The 16,302-nt window shown below is 41.9% G+C and overlaps 1 protein-coding gene across 1 annotated transcript in view; it reads left to right on the forward strand.

Annotated features, from left to right (window-relative positions):
• Window positions 1-957: 957 nt before the first annotated feature.
• DEF6 (DEF6 guanine nucleotide exchange factor) overlaps window positions 958-16,302 on the forward strand; it is a 45,977-nt gene continuing 30,632 nt past the window's right edge. The window contains exon 1 of the mRNA XM_077334532.1: window positions 958-1,133. Coding sequence (XP_077190647.1) covers window positions 1,038-1,133 — 96 coding nt within the window. The 5' untranslated portion in view covers window positions 958-1,037. The remainder of the gene's footprint in view (window positions 1,134-16,302) is intronic.

Raw genomic sequence — 16,302 nt, forward strand, 5'->3', positions numbered from 1 at the left:
CAGCATCCTGCCCTCCTCCAAGTCTGTCCAGGTTCAAGTTACTGTGCTTTTTTTAAGTTCTGGGAACTAATATTTAACAATCAGTAGGGAGAAATGGATATAAGAATATCCCCAGGAATTAATTAAGAAATGATTTCTTCCAAGTTAGTCCAGTTTCTCAATTACACAGCCGTCTGACAACATCTGTAATTGTCCTAGATGTCAGTAAAAAACACCACTCTTGGCTCCATCACTGGAATTTCTCCTGGCTTGAGCTTTGTTCTTATTCTTTAATTTAAAAACATCTGTTTACATTACCTGAGTATATCATGAGATACAATAGTAAATGACATTTCTTTAAGTCAATGGCATGTATGGCTACAAGTTTAATTAGTGTATAATCAGACTCAGGCTGCAGGCCTATTAGAATTAGAAATGCCCAGATCCATTCATTTCCACCATTTAGACATGTAAACGTGTATTCATTGACCAACAGTCGTTTCTGACAAAAATTAATAAGTGTAGGAATACAATAAAATACAGTAAAAATCAATGTCAGTTTCCCATCATTTTCCCTCTCTCCCAATCATAGCCTTTGATCCAACTGGGCTCGGCCTTAATAGAAACTGATTAGGTTTTGAAGTCTAATTACTTGTAGCTCTCTTCTCGTTCTCCTTCAGGGTCCTGAATGGGGCTATATTAAGCTGAAGGCCTAAGCGATGTCAAACCTAAAGGGCCTTACAGCGTTACCAAAAGCAAACTTTTAATTAACACTGAGATTATTTATGATTTGGCTTTTATGCCCCTCCCCGCAAGATTCAGCAGCCCTTCCTGATCCGTGGTCCAGAATTAGTTTCCTTGGCTAGTGAATAAATTCCCTTTGTAAAGCGCAACAGCGGAGCGGCTGGGCGGCGTCGGGCCGGGAGGGGGCGCTGCGACCCCGGCCTCTGTCCGCCTGCCCCGGCGGCTGCGAAGGCGAGCCGCGTCGGGTTTCCTGATTCTGAGCGGGAGGTCCTCCCAGCGCCGCGAGCGGACTCTGTCATCGGCCACCTCGAACCATGGAGCTGAGAGCCGAGCTTTTAAAATCCATCTGGTACGCCTTCACGGCCCTGGACGCGGAGAAGAGCGGCAAAGTGTCCAAATCGCAGCTGAAAGTAAGTCCGGGCCGGGGCGGGGGCGAACTTTGCAAGCAAAACATCTCGCAGCAAGTTGAAGCAGTTGCAGCCTGCTGGTCTTCGCCCTTACGCGTTGCTGGCTAAACGGAGGCGAAGCCCTAGCGATCTATTTTCTTTAAAATAAACAGGACCAGTACTTTGGGATTTAGCCTTCTGATACTTGGAGGTTTCTCTCGCCCGTCCCCCCCCCCCCCCCGTTCATTGCATTGGGGTTGAAACACCGGGGGGGGGGGGGGTTAGGGAAATGACTAGACCACCAGGTCTCCTTCCTGTTGTATTTCCTCTCCCCTGTTAAAAGCACACTGGTTGCAAATCTGTTAGTGTTTTGCACAAACGAATTCGTACTGATTTTAGAAGCGGCCTTCGGACATGGGGGGTGGGCGGGCTATTTTGTTTCTTTCCGCTTCCCTTCCTTCCTCCGTGGTCCATTCTTTGGGTCAGAGAGATCTGGTGTTGATAAGGTTTGGAATGACCCGTCCTACCTTGTTCCTTTCGAAATCCTAATAGAAAGCTGTGCATGGAAGTACAATGGAGAGATCCTGGTGGGGAACTTGTTTGATCATAATGGGTGGTAGAAGGTGAGATGGAAATGCAGGCTAGGAAAGTATGGGGAGAAATGCTTGGCATCGATATCAGTAAATGATGTGTCAGGTTATGAAATCTACATAGGTGCATGCATGTAAGTCACAGACATGATGGGTTGTGTTCTTTCTTGTCTTTTGTGTAAGGCAGCAGCTGAACCAAAGAAAATATGCTTTTAGCTTTTTGGACCTCCATCTACTGCTTTTTTAATGATGCCAGATGAATGCAAAGGCAGCTGTCCTGCTTGGAGAACTCCCACGCTCCTGCAGCAGGTCTTGGGTTTTGTAAAATGTTCTTGCTAAATTTTACACCCTAATGGCATTATGCAAATATCCTGTTTTATAACTTCTTTGGAACTCTTGTCTGGCCTTGCGTTAAGGTTTGCGGATGTGTTGCATACGAACAGAAATTAAAATAGTTGCTTCAGCTTCTTCCTCCCAAATTATAATAGGCTTGGAAGCCCAACAGGCTTGATCTTGGACTCTAGAATGACTACGGTCATCTCTCAAGTATGGCATTTTGTCCCTGGGCTCCAGTGCTGGGGAAACAAAAGATCAGGCCTGAGAACAGAATTTAAAAAATTGTTTTTAGCAGCTCCAGGTTACGCTTGGCACAAACTGTTGAATAATACATTTTAAACAGGCAATATGAAAAAAAACGAATTGTTCTTAGGGCCAAAGTCTGTTTATTTCTGTAGGCTGGCCATAGCAGGGATAGAAGGGAGAAAAGGAAAACACACAGCATTGAGCTATTCTAGCAATTACATCATTGTTTCTTTGTGGAATCTTGCTGATGGCAAAAATAGCAAAAGTTTTATGTGCTTGTGTTAGCAACTTTTGCTTCTTGATCTCAAAGACTGTTAATCATATTCAAAAGCAGAGGTGCCATTTCAGTGCAAGTGTGTAAAGTTTTCCTGTCAGCTTCATAGAGATCTGCTCTGACTTTCTTAAATATATCAGTCACTTTGGAGCTGTGTTTTCTAAAACAAGAAATATCTATTACATGCCATGGATTTAAATGACTATTTAAGCCTGTCGAGACCATCTGTGAAGATCCTCTTTTTAAGTTTACCTCTCTGTGCTCATATCTGCAGTGGTGATGGGTGATAAGAGACAGGGGTTTTTCAGTTGTTGGCACCTTGCTTTGGAATACCTGGCACTTATCTTACTTTCCTTAGACTCTAGGCCAGAACATCTTTTTACCCAGGCTTTTAATTGAGGGGTTGCATCTTTCTTAGCTATCGTGTGGTCTTCTAGCCGGAGGAAACACCATTTTAGGTGGCTCAGTGTTTCCTTTATGCTGTTTGTAAGGTCTTGTTTTAGTTTGTCTTGTTGTTTTAGTTGTGAGCAGCCTTGGGCAGATCTCTGCAGAGGTGGCATATACATATTCTGAATGTATAAATAAATAAGGAATAGTCTTTTGGAATAAATGACACCTGACAGCTGTAAGGCAGTGGTAGAGACCCATATATATTAAGCCACATAGCCTTAATTGCTGCCAGTGATATCAATACCTGTATTCGTAGAGTAGCTGTTTTCAGCAGTGGAAAGACAGAATTGCTACACGATGGGAACAAGAAAAAAAGCACCACTTCTTTAGCTACTAATAGTTTTTGCAAGATTCCTAGCTTTTGCTGATAGACATCCAGCACCTTTTATAGGTGGGCAGAAATTTAATAGGGTCTACAATGAAAGGATACAGTGATGATTTCTGTTTGCCATGCATCTGCAGCCCTGGTTGGGAAAAGACAATTCTAAGCATTTTCTCACGCCTGTACATGTATGTAGGGCCCTTGCGGTGCTTTTGTTCTGAATTATGGTTGTAAAGCTGCAGCATGCCTTGCAGATAAGCTTCCTGTGGGTATGCAGAAATGCGTTGTTCTAGTGTCGGCAAGCAGGCTTTTCTTCCTGTTGGCTGTACACAGCTCTCAGTTCTCTGGCAATTTATGGTGTTAGGGTTATACATCCGGTTTTAAGAGCAATACCAACAGTCAAACTGTTTAGCCCCTTGGCTAAAGAGCTTATAAGTCAAGGGATGGACCCTGTGGAGTAAATGTGATTTGGGAGGTCAAAATGGAAACCTGTTTTACACCTTGGTTCTTACACTGGTGGTGCAAATGTGTGGGTTGCACTGCTCAGTTAAAATAGCTCTTGACTTGCTGGATAGCATGGGACTCATTGCTACAATGGTTATGGCTAGAAGTGTAGGCAGCTTTTTTGTAACTGCTTGTTGCCAAGTCAGGCCTTAAAGATGGCTCCTGTAGGATAAATGGCTGTTGGCCACATCAACTGTAATGCAACTTTCATGTTCAGTAGCACTGTATCTCTGATGACTTTACAGGGCAAAGGAGTCATTGTTATGTTCCTCATGCTCTACTTGTGAACTTTGCAGAAACAACTGGACGAGAGAGTGGTTGATTTTACCCAAACATGTTCTTACATTCTTAAAACTAAAGTGACCGGGGTGTGTGTTTGTGTGAGTTCCTACGGCATTCTTGTGAATAAAGCCAGCTGAGGGATGCTTGCCTTTATCATTATTATTAATAATAATAATAACTTTATTTTTGTAGCCTGCCTTTCTTAAGGGCAGATTACAAGGCATAAGTGATAAAGTTACATTTGTAACCATTAACTTTTTAAAATTAAAATGTTAAATTCAGTGTTGAGCCTATCTCAAGTACTTCTCAGCTGGACTTTGTCGTCAAAGCTCAGCCCATTTGTGTGCCTTCAGTACTGTCAAGTCACTTCTGACTTATGGCTGCCCTATGAATTAACAGTCTCCAAAACAGCCAATCGTTAATAGCCTTGCAAACTGAGAGCCATGGCTGCTTGTATTCAGTCCATCTATCTTGTGGTAAGTCTTCCTCCTTTCTGTCTGCCTTCAAATTTCGCTAGCATGACAGTCTTTTCAGTGAGTCTTCTCATAATGTGACCAAAGTTTTTAGGGAGAGTTCAGCCTTGATTTGATCTGGAACCCACCTATTTGCTTTTTTTTTTTGGTGGTCTTTGATATCTGTAAAACCCTCCCCCAGTACCATGTTTCAAATGTATTAACTTTCTTGTCAGCTTTCAAGAACATGGGATATAATGATAACGGAAGGTCTCTGTGCACATATAGAATGTCTTGTCCTACATCACAGCCACATCAAAAGTTAGAAGCACTTGTCTTCCAGCAGATCAGAATTCCAGGCTCTTTCATTTTACTATTGATGGCTTGTTAAGCCTGTGCGTTACCTGCTTATCCCCAGAACCTTGTTCTTCATGGCAAATTAAAAGCATTTGAAGCTGAGGTTTGAACTGTACCTTTAAACAGAAGGAGCAACTTCATTTGTGGTTTCCTGTACTGTTAATTAAGGGAAATTTTGGAGTTCTCCCCGGGCCCTTCCTTCTACTTTGCATGTTGCAACAAGATGCTGCTCTTGAGATTCCTGTCTGCTCTCAGATCCAGCAGTTTTTACACTATGTAAGTGGAAGGCTCCCAGTACAACGCTCGTAATGCCATCTGTCTCAGTTTCTTCAAAACTTTTCCACAAAGCCTTTGGTACATCTCTCCTTATGCCCCATCTTGTACTGAAAGTAGGCCTAAGATCGTGTTATTGAGCTTCATGCATATTCTTCTCCCTGTCTCTGCATCCATCTTCCCTGCCCCATATGCCAAATATAAAAGTTATAGCTCCAAGGGGTAAGGACCTACCACCTTGGGTAGCTCAGCATGGAATAGAGCTTTCAATTCTCTTGAACTGTATACATTTATAGTCGATGCTGAATTGTGTCTGTTTCCCTTATAGTGCAATCCTAAGCATGTTTTATCAGAAGTAAATTCCATTGAGCTAATGGGGATTTACTTACCTAGTAAGTACATTTAGGACAGTGGTATCTAGCAGCAATCACCGTTGAAGTTTCTTGCCCTTGTGACCATACTGTCAAGCAAATTGTGTGTGGGAGGTATGGTATGGTCTAAGAACTCTTGTAGACTCTATTCAACAGTGTGACACAGTGAGTGTTAGCAAGGAATCACAGAGAAGATAAAAAGCTGGAAAATTCTCCATACCCATAATGTAGTGTGACATTGTTGAAGCCCAGGACTAGATAAGGAATTAACTTCCAAATCATCTCACACAGTAGCACAGTGGGTTATATGCACATGTGTGTCTTTTTTAAAATTCATACACTATGTCTGGGAAAGGCCCTGGGTATGCAGAAATCCTTACATTGTCTGTGGGTGGCCTTGTTTTGCTGTCTTACTGATGGGCACAAGCAGGAATCATGTCAGTCTTTTGACACCACACCCATAAACAGCTCACCATTCAGTGTTTCAAAAACTCCTGGGGCTTGAGTAGGTCAATTTCTCTATCTTTGTCTTGCCTCCCCACATTAACTGTGAACTGTTCTCCATCCCCTATACAGACTTTGTACATAATTATCTTAGTTTTGTTGTTTTTGTGATTAGCACATGCCAAGGTATTTTACTATTAAATGTAGTAAATACTAGTTTCTAATCACAAAACTTAGGTTGGGGAAAAGGGAAAGGAAAAGAAAAAGTAGCCACTTGATAGGAATCAAATACATACGATCCAGTTAATGGTGGGTAAATAAGAGGAAATTAGCTTGCTCAAGTTTATAGAATCCTTAAGGAATGTGAAATTTCTAAATGTTTCTCCATCCTACAGTTCATTGCAAGCCTCCAGTTTGTTATAATTACTGGATTGATGCTTCCACATTGAATGACAACAGATGGTTAGCTCTACCCAAATGCTAGGGAAGATGATTCTGAGGCCATATTCTTTGTTAGCTCCACATTAGTCCTTCTCTTATCATGAAAATATAAGAGAGAGAATTCTCTATTTTGCCCTTGGGGTAGGAGATTCCTGGGAGATTTCATAGTCAGACTCCCATATAGTGTAAATAGAAACTTCTCTTAGCTCAGCATTTCTCTTTGACTTTTAATGCATGCTCTCAACCTGCACAGGTTTTAATTGGATTGAGAAGCATTTAGTCTATTCACACAGGACGTTTGAAGTGAATTCTCTGGAGCCAAAATGTATTTAATAGTCTGAAATCATTGAATAGTGGCCCCTCTGACAATGCTAGCATTGAATGATTCCAGGATTGCAAACTACGCAGGTCACCCTTTGGAAACAATTTGTTGCTGTTACTGCAAATCATGCCAGGTTGCTTCTGAATCCAGTCAGCCAAATCTAAAAGCCCTCTGGCATCTCTCCACAAAGTTTTAGAACTTCAGTTGCGGACATTATGCATCTTTCGGCAGTACTCCTTGTTATTGTTGCTTTATTTATCATGATGAATAGGGAAATCGTTCACATATTTTTTAAAAAATTATATTATTTTTGATACCACTCTTCCTTTGGGTTCATGGCAGTTCATATTAGGAGCTTTCATATTACAATGCAATACAATAAACATCCTGACTTGGATATAAAATAACAGATTTAACAATAGAACTTTTATCGGATAGTACAGTTCCTAATTTAACATTTAACATTCAACAATTGGCAACTCACCGTGTCTGCCATGAGATTCTGTGTTTTCTGTTAGTGCAGTGAATGGTGGAGGGCCCCTGGGCTCTGGTTGGTGATTGGTGGCTTGTTTACTAGTCGTGGCCAAAAGCCTGGTGGAGGAGCTCCCTTTTGCAGGGCCTGTGGAATTGTTTTAGCTCCAGAAGGTAAAATCCATGCAGTGAATCCTAAACTGTATCAGACATGAAATATCATAGGCAGTGCAAAGGAATGGAATTACAAACAATGCAGTACAAGCAGGGTAAATCACAGAATAAACCGTGGTATAGATTACGATTCTGTACAATATTTTAATTTAATTTTATTTATTTAGCCTGCTTTTTTCACTGAGGCTAAAGGCAGATTACAGTATTTAAACACAAAATCTAAAAACACCTCTCCTGAAAACCTGTGTAAGGCAGTTTACAAGAATAAAACATAAAATCTTGAAGTGTGACAATCATTTAAAAATGAACTGTTATTAACACAGCCAATCAGTAGGATTTAAAAGGAGCATAGAAAAAGTGGAAAGATTCATGTCCACATTCTAGCCATAGAGAGAAGTGTTAGTGGCTTCAGGGGTGGTGAAGAGCCAGCTTGGTGTAGTGTAAGAGTGGGGGCTTCTAATCTGGCATTCTAGGTTTGATTCCCTGTTCTCACACATGCATCCAGCTGGGTGACCTTGGGCTTGCCGCAGCCCTGATAAAAGCTGGTCTGACCGAGCAGTAATATCAGGGCCCTCTCAGCCTCACCTACCTCACAGAGTGTCTGTTGTGGGGAGAGGAAAGGGAAGCCAATTGTAAGCCGCTTTGGGACTCCTTCTGGTAGAGAAAAGCAGTATATAAAAAAACAACTTCTACGGAAGGAGGGCTTATTTGTTACCTTCTGCAGAAGCATTCAAAATCCCATCAGCAGTGTGCAGCAAGTAGAATTTGACAGGAGAACGGCATTTTCATAAAATTAAAGGTGTTGAGGCAAGGTGTCCTGGAAAGTGCAAATATCAGAAAGAGCATTGAAAAATATAAATAGAAACTGAGACTATAAAGGTGCAAGGTGGAGGAAGTAAATTAAGAGCAGTTCTGATGTGAAGGTAACAGGAGACTAGAAAGATCATCTTAAAAGTCTTGTTCACCCAGGGCTTGGCAGGCTGACCAATATGACTGAGGGACATTTCTGGCCTTATAAATGGATGAGGGTGATGCTTAGGTGTCCCATCCTGCAACACAAGTTTCCAGTTAGTGATCACATGAGGAAGATTCTTTTGTGGGCCTCTCACTAATTCAGGACTTCAACAGAAGACTCAGCCAGGTCTCTTTTATTCTATGATTTTTCCTGCAGAGGAAGGATCATAGTACGGATTTCTTTCTCAGATGTCTGTTCTGACAAGTTGAGGCTTCTGCTGCTGGCAAATTTTGCTTTTTGGAAGGTATAGTAGTGTGAGAGTTTTAGCAAGCCCTGGGTTCAAGCTGCAGATAAATGAGTTAGCTGTGTGCCTGTGTGTATTTGTTTTTTTCCGGATGAGGGAACCGTTTATGGTATGGCCAAGATGCACATACAAAAAAAAAATTCTACCGATAGATTCTCTGTTTGCGGTTAGAGCATAAGAAAAGGGCAAGTGGCATCTAACCTGCAACATGCAAGACATACTGAGGCCTAGCGGGTTGGGCGAATTCGTAGTGGTCGTTGTAGGAGAGAGGCTCAGAGGGGGGCAATGGGAAGCAGCGGTTTAGGTTGACCTCAACCAAATGCCTGGTGGAGAAGCTCCCTTTTGCAGGCCCTGCGGAACTGTTCAAGTTCCATCAGGTCCCTGATCTCCTCTGGGAGCTCGTTCCACAAGGTAGGGGCCAGAATGGAGAAAGCTCGGGCCCTGGTTGAGGTCAAGCAGGCTTCCTTGGGGCCAGGGACCACCAGGAGGTTGGAGGTGGTGGAGTGTTCTGGACCAGTTGTAGTTTCTGGATCAAGGATAAGGGCAGGTCAGCATAGAGTGAGTTGCAGAAGTCCAGCCTAGAGGTGACTGTTGCATGGATCACTCTGGCTAGGTGTTCTGGGGCCAAGTAGGGCGCTAGGAGTTTGGCTTGGTGAAGATGGTAAAATGCCAGCCATGCTACTGTCGTGATCTGAGCCTCCATTGGGAGGGAGGCATCAAGAATCACTCCCAGGTTCCTGGTGGAGTTGGCCACTGATAGCTGTACTCCATCAAGTTTGGGTAGGCATGTTTCCTTGCTTGGACCTTTCCTGCCCAGCCACAGAACCTCCGCCTTTGAAGGGTTGAGCTTCAGACGACTTTGCTTAAGCCACCCTGTCACTGCTTCCAGGCAGCTGGCTAATGCTTCTGGGGGTGAGTCAGGGTGGCCATCCATAAGGAAGAAAAGCTGGGTGTCATCAGTATATTGGTGGCAACCCAGCCCAAACCTCCACACCAGTTGGCAAGAGGGCACATGAAGATGTTAAACAGAATTGGAGAAATAACTGCCCCCTGGGGGACTCCACAAACCAGTTGGTGACGGCTTGATGAGCTCTCTCCTAATGCTACCCTCTGTCTCTGATGTTGTTTTGTGATCCAACCCAGTTGCATATGCTGATGACAGCATATTTCCTCCATGATCAGATATGTTCCAGGTCTTCCCATTTGTTTTTAGGAACAATGTGACATGCTGGTCTTAACTGGTAATGCCCTAAAAAAAAAAAATCTAATGCCAGGCTATCCAAAGGGCTGCTTTCTCCCCCCCCCCCCAAAAAAAAATTGCTTCTTATCTGAGACAGCCACCAGAGGCCCTTTTCCAGCTGTCTACCCCTTAAGCAGGTGATTACTGGAAATGGAGACTTATTTAATGATTTCATCTATACCCTGCCTTTCCCCTCAAAGGGGACCCAAGTTGATTTTCTTCATTTTATCCTCAACAACCATCCTTTGAGGTATCATACCCTGAAAGTATGAGATTGGGCTGAGATTGGGTATGAGATTTAGTATCCAGCTGCTTGATTGAGAAGGGAATTAAATGCGACTGTATTGTACTTCCTGCGTCTGTCTGTCTGTCTGTGTCTGAATGTGTCCAAAAGGGGGGGCTTCATCCTAAAACTAGATCACAAGGTAGACTGAAAAAGCTCTTAATAAGCTGCATTTTCAGGAACGTCTGAAACTGGGATGCTGCCATCTCCTCATTTGTTTTGCCTTAAAAGGGGATATTGGCAACTTGCCGATTGGCATCTGCAGGCTGTAGTTATTGAAAACGATCCAAGCAATGGCAAAAGTTGTGTGCCAAGGGAAGAGCCTGCATTTATATTGCATTCATCTTGGAATTCAGTTCAGAGTTCTAAATTGAGTTGAGAGAGGGGTTTATGTTATATTGCCTTTGGCCTGTGTTCTCAGTAGGAATAGGGCTAATTATATGGATCAGCGCTGGAGGAGTATCATAACACTTATTGGTTGCAGTGTGCTCAAAATCACAACAGACTCTTTGAATATATATTAAATTATTGTAAGAAAATGATTAAAGTGTTCAGCTTGGCCAGCTATAATTGAGTGTAGTGACACCAGTAGCAAACCTAGTGCATTATTGTTATATTGGATTTCACTGACCAGTCTCCGACTGCCACTTGTCCTGGGCACAGAGATATGAAGTACGGTTGCCAATTCTGGATTGAGAAATTCATGAAAATATGGAAATGGAGCATGGGGGAGAGACCTCATTAGGGTATAGTGCCATAAAACCTACCCTCCAAAGCAGCTACTTTCTCCAAAACAACTGATCTCCAGGCCCCAGCTGGAGGTTGACAACCCTGGAGGACCAAAATCAAGTTGTAGGGGGAAATGGTTAAGCTAGCTTTTTCCAGTTTTTCTTCATTTTCCAAGGAATAGAAAAGGGGGGAAATTATGATAAACACCCTGCCCCATCCTCATCCTCATTTCCTATATTTTTATTACATTTTCACATCACTAGCTGAGAAAAATCTCTGGGGCCCTGTAAGGAATTTGGATGAGATTCTCTCAGACCAGGCCAACTATGCTTGGAAAAATGGTGAAAGAGGATTGAAAATGTGGATGTGTCTAATTACTAAACTAGGCCAGTAATCAACACATCTCCTACCCCCAGAGGCATTGGATTAGCACAGCTGCTGCAGTGAATTAGAGTGAAGAACATTGTTTGCTAGCCCATCAAGTGAGCTCATTCAGAGGAGATGCTATTGCAGCCCAGTTTATAACTCTCTGTCCAGGGTTGGGGATGCCAGATGAGGCTGAGAGAAGTGTGTATGTGTTAGCAGAAAATACATTACTCAGATTTAAACTTGGTTCACATTCCCCCTCTGTAGACATGCAATTTGGACACATAAAACATTGACCTTCATAAAGGAGGAATGTAAATGTATGGCGAGGAAGAAATGGAAAGTCTGTTTGACTAGGTATGCAACCAATCGAAAAAGGCTGAAAGTGGCAGGCCTTCATGATTATGGCACTTATAGCACAGCAGGGGAAACTTATCTGGTATTAAGACTGGTCATCATGAATACAACATCTCCTTGCATGAAAATGATGTGGTGTCACTCAGTAATGTTTCTACATCTGTAAAAGGGATAACAAAGTTCATTGACTTCTATGGAAACTTGCCAGGATAAAATTAAATACTGATTTAATTTAATTCATTCTTACCAATATTAAGAAACAGTATGGCTTAAATGTTTTTAATTAAATATGTTTCAAATTTATACCAGTTATTTTCTGTTAGTGAAGAATGTTACAATAGATCTAAAAGGTATGGACCAAATTTTAAAATTTGTGCTAAAAAGAAAAATAAATAATGAATTTCTTCCTAGTTTCCTTTTCTTATTTGAAAAGTTTCCTATAACAATTTTTATTACATCTTGAGTTCTTGTCAAAAATGTTATCCAATTACCATATATCTATATCTTTTTCCTGTTTCCTGTAAACCGCCCTGAGCCTCCGGGGAGGGGCGGTATATAAATAAAAATAAATAAATTAAAAAAAAATAAACCAGAGATTTTATTTCTCTGCTTCACAACACTAATGAAATCCATATTGAAAGAAATTTGATGTTTAATCCCCATTTTAATATGTACCATTAATAAAACCGGCAAGGGGTGGTAAGGGGAGTTGCACTCACCGCGCGCCTGATTGGCCATCCATCCAACTAACAGTCAGTCAAGTGGCCTGTCATGCCCCTGGCCGCATCCCTTCCAATTTCTTCCACGTGGAAGTGCTAGCCTGCTCTAACGTGCTGACACCCAGAGGTGAGCCAGCTGATGAGCAAGCGACCACCAAACAGGGCAACTGGCCCCCCAGTCTCAGAACTGGGTGGGAGATGGGATTCCAACACCGTGGCCCTCTTCTTTACCAAGACTGGCTATCTCTTTCTCCCTAGTCTGATCCCAGACTGTTGGTTTCTCCCTGGCTAGGTGTGGTGCCTTGCCTAATTAGGATTCTTTGGCATCACCCTCACTGGCCTGTCTCCAGTCTCCTTCCACCTGTTCCACCTGGGAGACTATAAAAGGAAAGGGAAGTCCTTCCTGTCTGTTTCTCCTGGTGCCTGACTTCCGGCCCTGCTAATTCTCCTTGCTGCTCAGGTTCACCTTACTTTTTGACCACTCTTCTCACCATTGCTGCTTGGCTAACTTGTACAATTATTTTAATTTAGGGTTATGCTGTTTTGGATTGATTTACAATAGAGTTCCTGGCAGAATTTCTGGTTAATACCTGTTCCTGCCCAATAGCTAGGTTAGGGCCTCTAGGTTAGGAAATTAATTGCAACAATCTCTTATCTGTGCTTTATGTAAAACTGATGTTAGATTTGCATTAATATTTTAAATAGTACAAATACTAAGCCATTAGTCCACAGTCATATGGCTTGGCTGCTCCTAAAGTGTTTATTTCATATCTTTATTTGTTGCTTGCCTTAAAGAGTGGATGAAGAATCTAGATTGGTAAGTTTAGCTACTTTGTGTTCTTTTCCCACTTTCAAGGGGCTAGCTGTGCTAGTCTTTTATGCTAGACCCCATGAAACCTTATGCCACAATCAAATTTGTGGCCTTTAAGGTAACATGAAACAGTTCATCATTTGTGCATGTTAAATTTTTAAATTATTTTATTGATATTTGAAAATCGACCTCAATAGTTGTCTACAATTAAAAAATCTTAACAGATTTATTGTAGTACAGATAGTTTCTAAAGTAGCAGTTATCAGTAAATATCTTTAAACCGCCCGTGGCGCCATGGGCGCCACAGACTAAATAATTCGGTAAGGGATGTAGAGGTGGGATTAGTCCGTGATGAGGAAGGGTCCGGATTGGACCCTTCCTCACGACAGACAATCGGAGGGACCAATCGGCAGGCGCGAAGCGCCTGCCGATTGATCCCTCCGATTCCCAGTTCCTCCCGGCCTGATGCGGTGAGAGGCGCGAAGCGCCTCTCGCCGCGTCAGGCCGCCGCCAACAAAAGAAGCTCGCCGCCGCCGACCAGCCCGCCGCCGATGACCAGCCCGCCGACAACTACAGTAAGGACCTAGCGCCCGCTGCATTCCCCTGCAGCGGGCTTGATTACTAGTATTTATATAAAACAGGTCTTAAACGGGCATATGGCATTTCCCATCTATTACTGATATTTTGTTTAACATATAGTAATTAGGGAGACAGCATATTTTCCATTACTACTGCTGCAGATGGCTACTCTGCTCATCTTGCACTTTGAGGTGTTAAATAGAAATGACACAGTCATTACCTTTTCCATATCATGGCCTAACTCCTTTGTTCACAGTCCTTCCATTCATATCCATGTGTATTGTTATACATGGAGTCATTTATAATGAAACAGGCTTTAGCTATGAAAGCTTGTGCTGCAACAGGTCTATTCATCATTCAGGTAACACAAGACACTTCTTTTGGTTTTCTTTCAACAGGACCACCCTAATGAAATTTAGCCTTGGAAATAATGACTTCATTTGCTAAGATCTCATAGAAACTTTGCCAAAGAATTTGTCTGAGTTCTGGAAGCAAAAGTATGTCTGAAAGTAAACAGAGTATATTTTGCACTGTTGTTGTTGTTATTGTTATTATTATTATTATTAAGATTTGTTTCCTGCCACTTTCAAGTTGCCAGCTCATGGTGGGTTATAATATAAAACCCCATATCAATAAAACCCAATTAAAATACATTACATAATGTAAATAGAGATGGGCGAGAACTGGCTCACAAACCAAAATTCGGCACAAAATTGGCCCAATTCAGAACCTCCGAGCTGATGCTGGGGGAAGGTGCCTTCCCTGAACTTGTACTGAACTTTTGTTTAGTTAATTTTGGTTGTTTGGGCCATTTAAACCTAGTAGCTAAGAAGCACAGGCCCTCATTTGACCTGTTAGGTTTAAATGACTGCCAGACATTTCACTGGTTGGTTTGGCTTCCTCCCACTGCAAGGTATTAAACCCATCCATTTAGCTTGCCCCCAATTCCAAGTGGGGGGAGCAAAATGAACCAGTGAAATGGTGCACCTCCTTGCTGTTAGGCTGAAATGGCCATTTCACCAGTGCATTTAATTTCCCCCAATTTAGCAGTTCAGAAATACTATACCTGCAGTGCTGTCCTCCTAGGAGAAATGTACCATATGTAATTTTCAGGGAAAACCCAGATGTGATGTGGGATAGGTTTAGAAATCACTAGAAACTCTTTGGCAGGGGTAGTCAAACTGCGGCCCTCCAGATGTCCATGGACTACAATTCCCAGGAGCCCCTGCCAGCAAATGCTGGCAGGGGCTCCTGGGAATTGTAGTCCATGGACATCTGGAGGGCCGCAGTTTGACTACCCCTGCTCTTTGGTAAAGAACTACCCTAGTGCCTTCTGGGTTTACCCTGGATATGTCCCTAAATATAAGTGCTGAACCTGCAGTGCATTTCTTCTAGGAGAAAAATCTTGATTTTCTCCTTGCCCCCCTTTTCCAACTTCCAGGTGCTTTTATATATATATATATATATATATATATATATATATATATATATATATATATATATATATATATATATATATATATATATATATATATATATATATATATATATATATATATATATATATATATATATATATATATATATATATATATAGAGTTTATTTTGGAAGTTAATTTTAGTTTTTAAATGTTGATTTTGAAGCTTTATTAATAAAGCACAAAAGTTTGACAAAAAGCCCTTTCTCCACCCAAACTCCTATTCTCCTTCCTTTCCCAATGCATCCCTTAACTATCTCTTCATCTAACTTGGCTGGAGAAGTAGCTAATAGGAGATACATTCACTTCACATTGAACATGGAAGCATCTGGGAGGAAATTTTGGAAGAGGATAAGTAAATCCAATCCAAATTTTATGCCAGTTTCTTTTCATTACTTAATAATTTAGCTATGTAACCAAAAGTTATCAAAGAAAAAGGGTTGTATCATCCAAGTAAGACAGAACTATAAATAATGTAAATATTTTTTAAAAAATAAATCTTAATCTATAAAGGCTTTCACATAAGAGGGTATTTAGAGCAAGAAAACTTTTCACAGAGACTTGCTTTGGAACTTTGACTTTAGTTGTTCCACCTGTGTAGAGCAAAAGAAGAAGAGTTGGTTCTTATATGCCGCTTTTCCCTACCCGAAGAAGGCTCAAAGCGGCTTACAGTTGCCTTCCCATTCCTCTCCCCACAACAGACACCCTGTGGGGTGGGTGAGGCTGAGAGAGCCCCGATATCACTGCCCAGTCAGAACAGTTTTATCAATGCCGTGGCGAGCCTAAGGTCACCCAGCTGGTTGCATGTGGGGGAGCGCAGACTCGAACCTGGCATGCCAGATTAGAAGTCCACACTTCCAACCACTACACCAAACCACTACACCAAAAAGGGGTTATTGCTTTCAAATTAGGATGACTGGAGGCTGGGATTACCCTGGAATAGTTGAACTATAACTATGGAGGAGACCTCCAGAGCTAGTCAGATTGGTACTTCACAATGATTGGAGGAAAGAAGGTAAGAATGATGATGTAAAGCAGTGGTCCCCAACCTTTTTATCACCGG

Source organism: Paroedura picta, chromosome 4, assembly GCF_049243985.1.
Source record: "Paroedura picta isolate Pp20150507F chromosome 4, Ppicta_v3.0, whole genome shotgun sequence".
Classification (NCBI taxonomy): Eukaryota; Metazoa; Chordata; class Lepidosauria; order Squamata; family Gekkonidae; genus Paroedura; species Paroedura picta.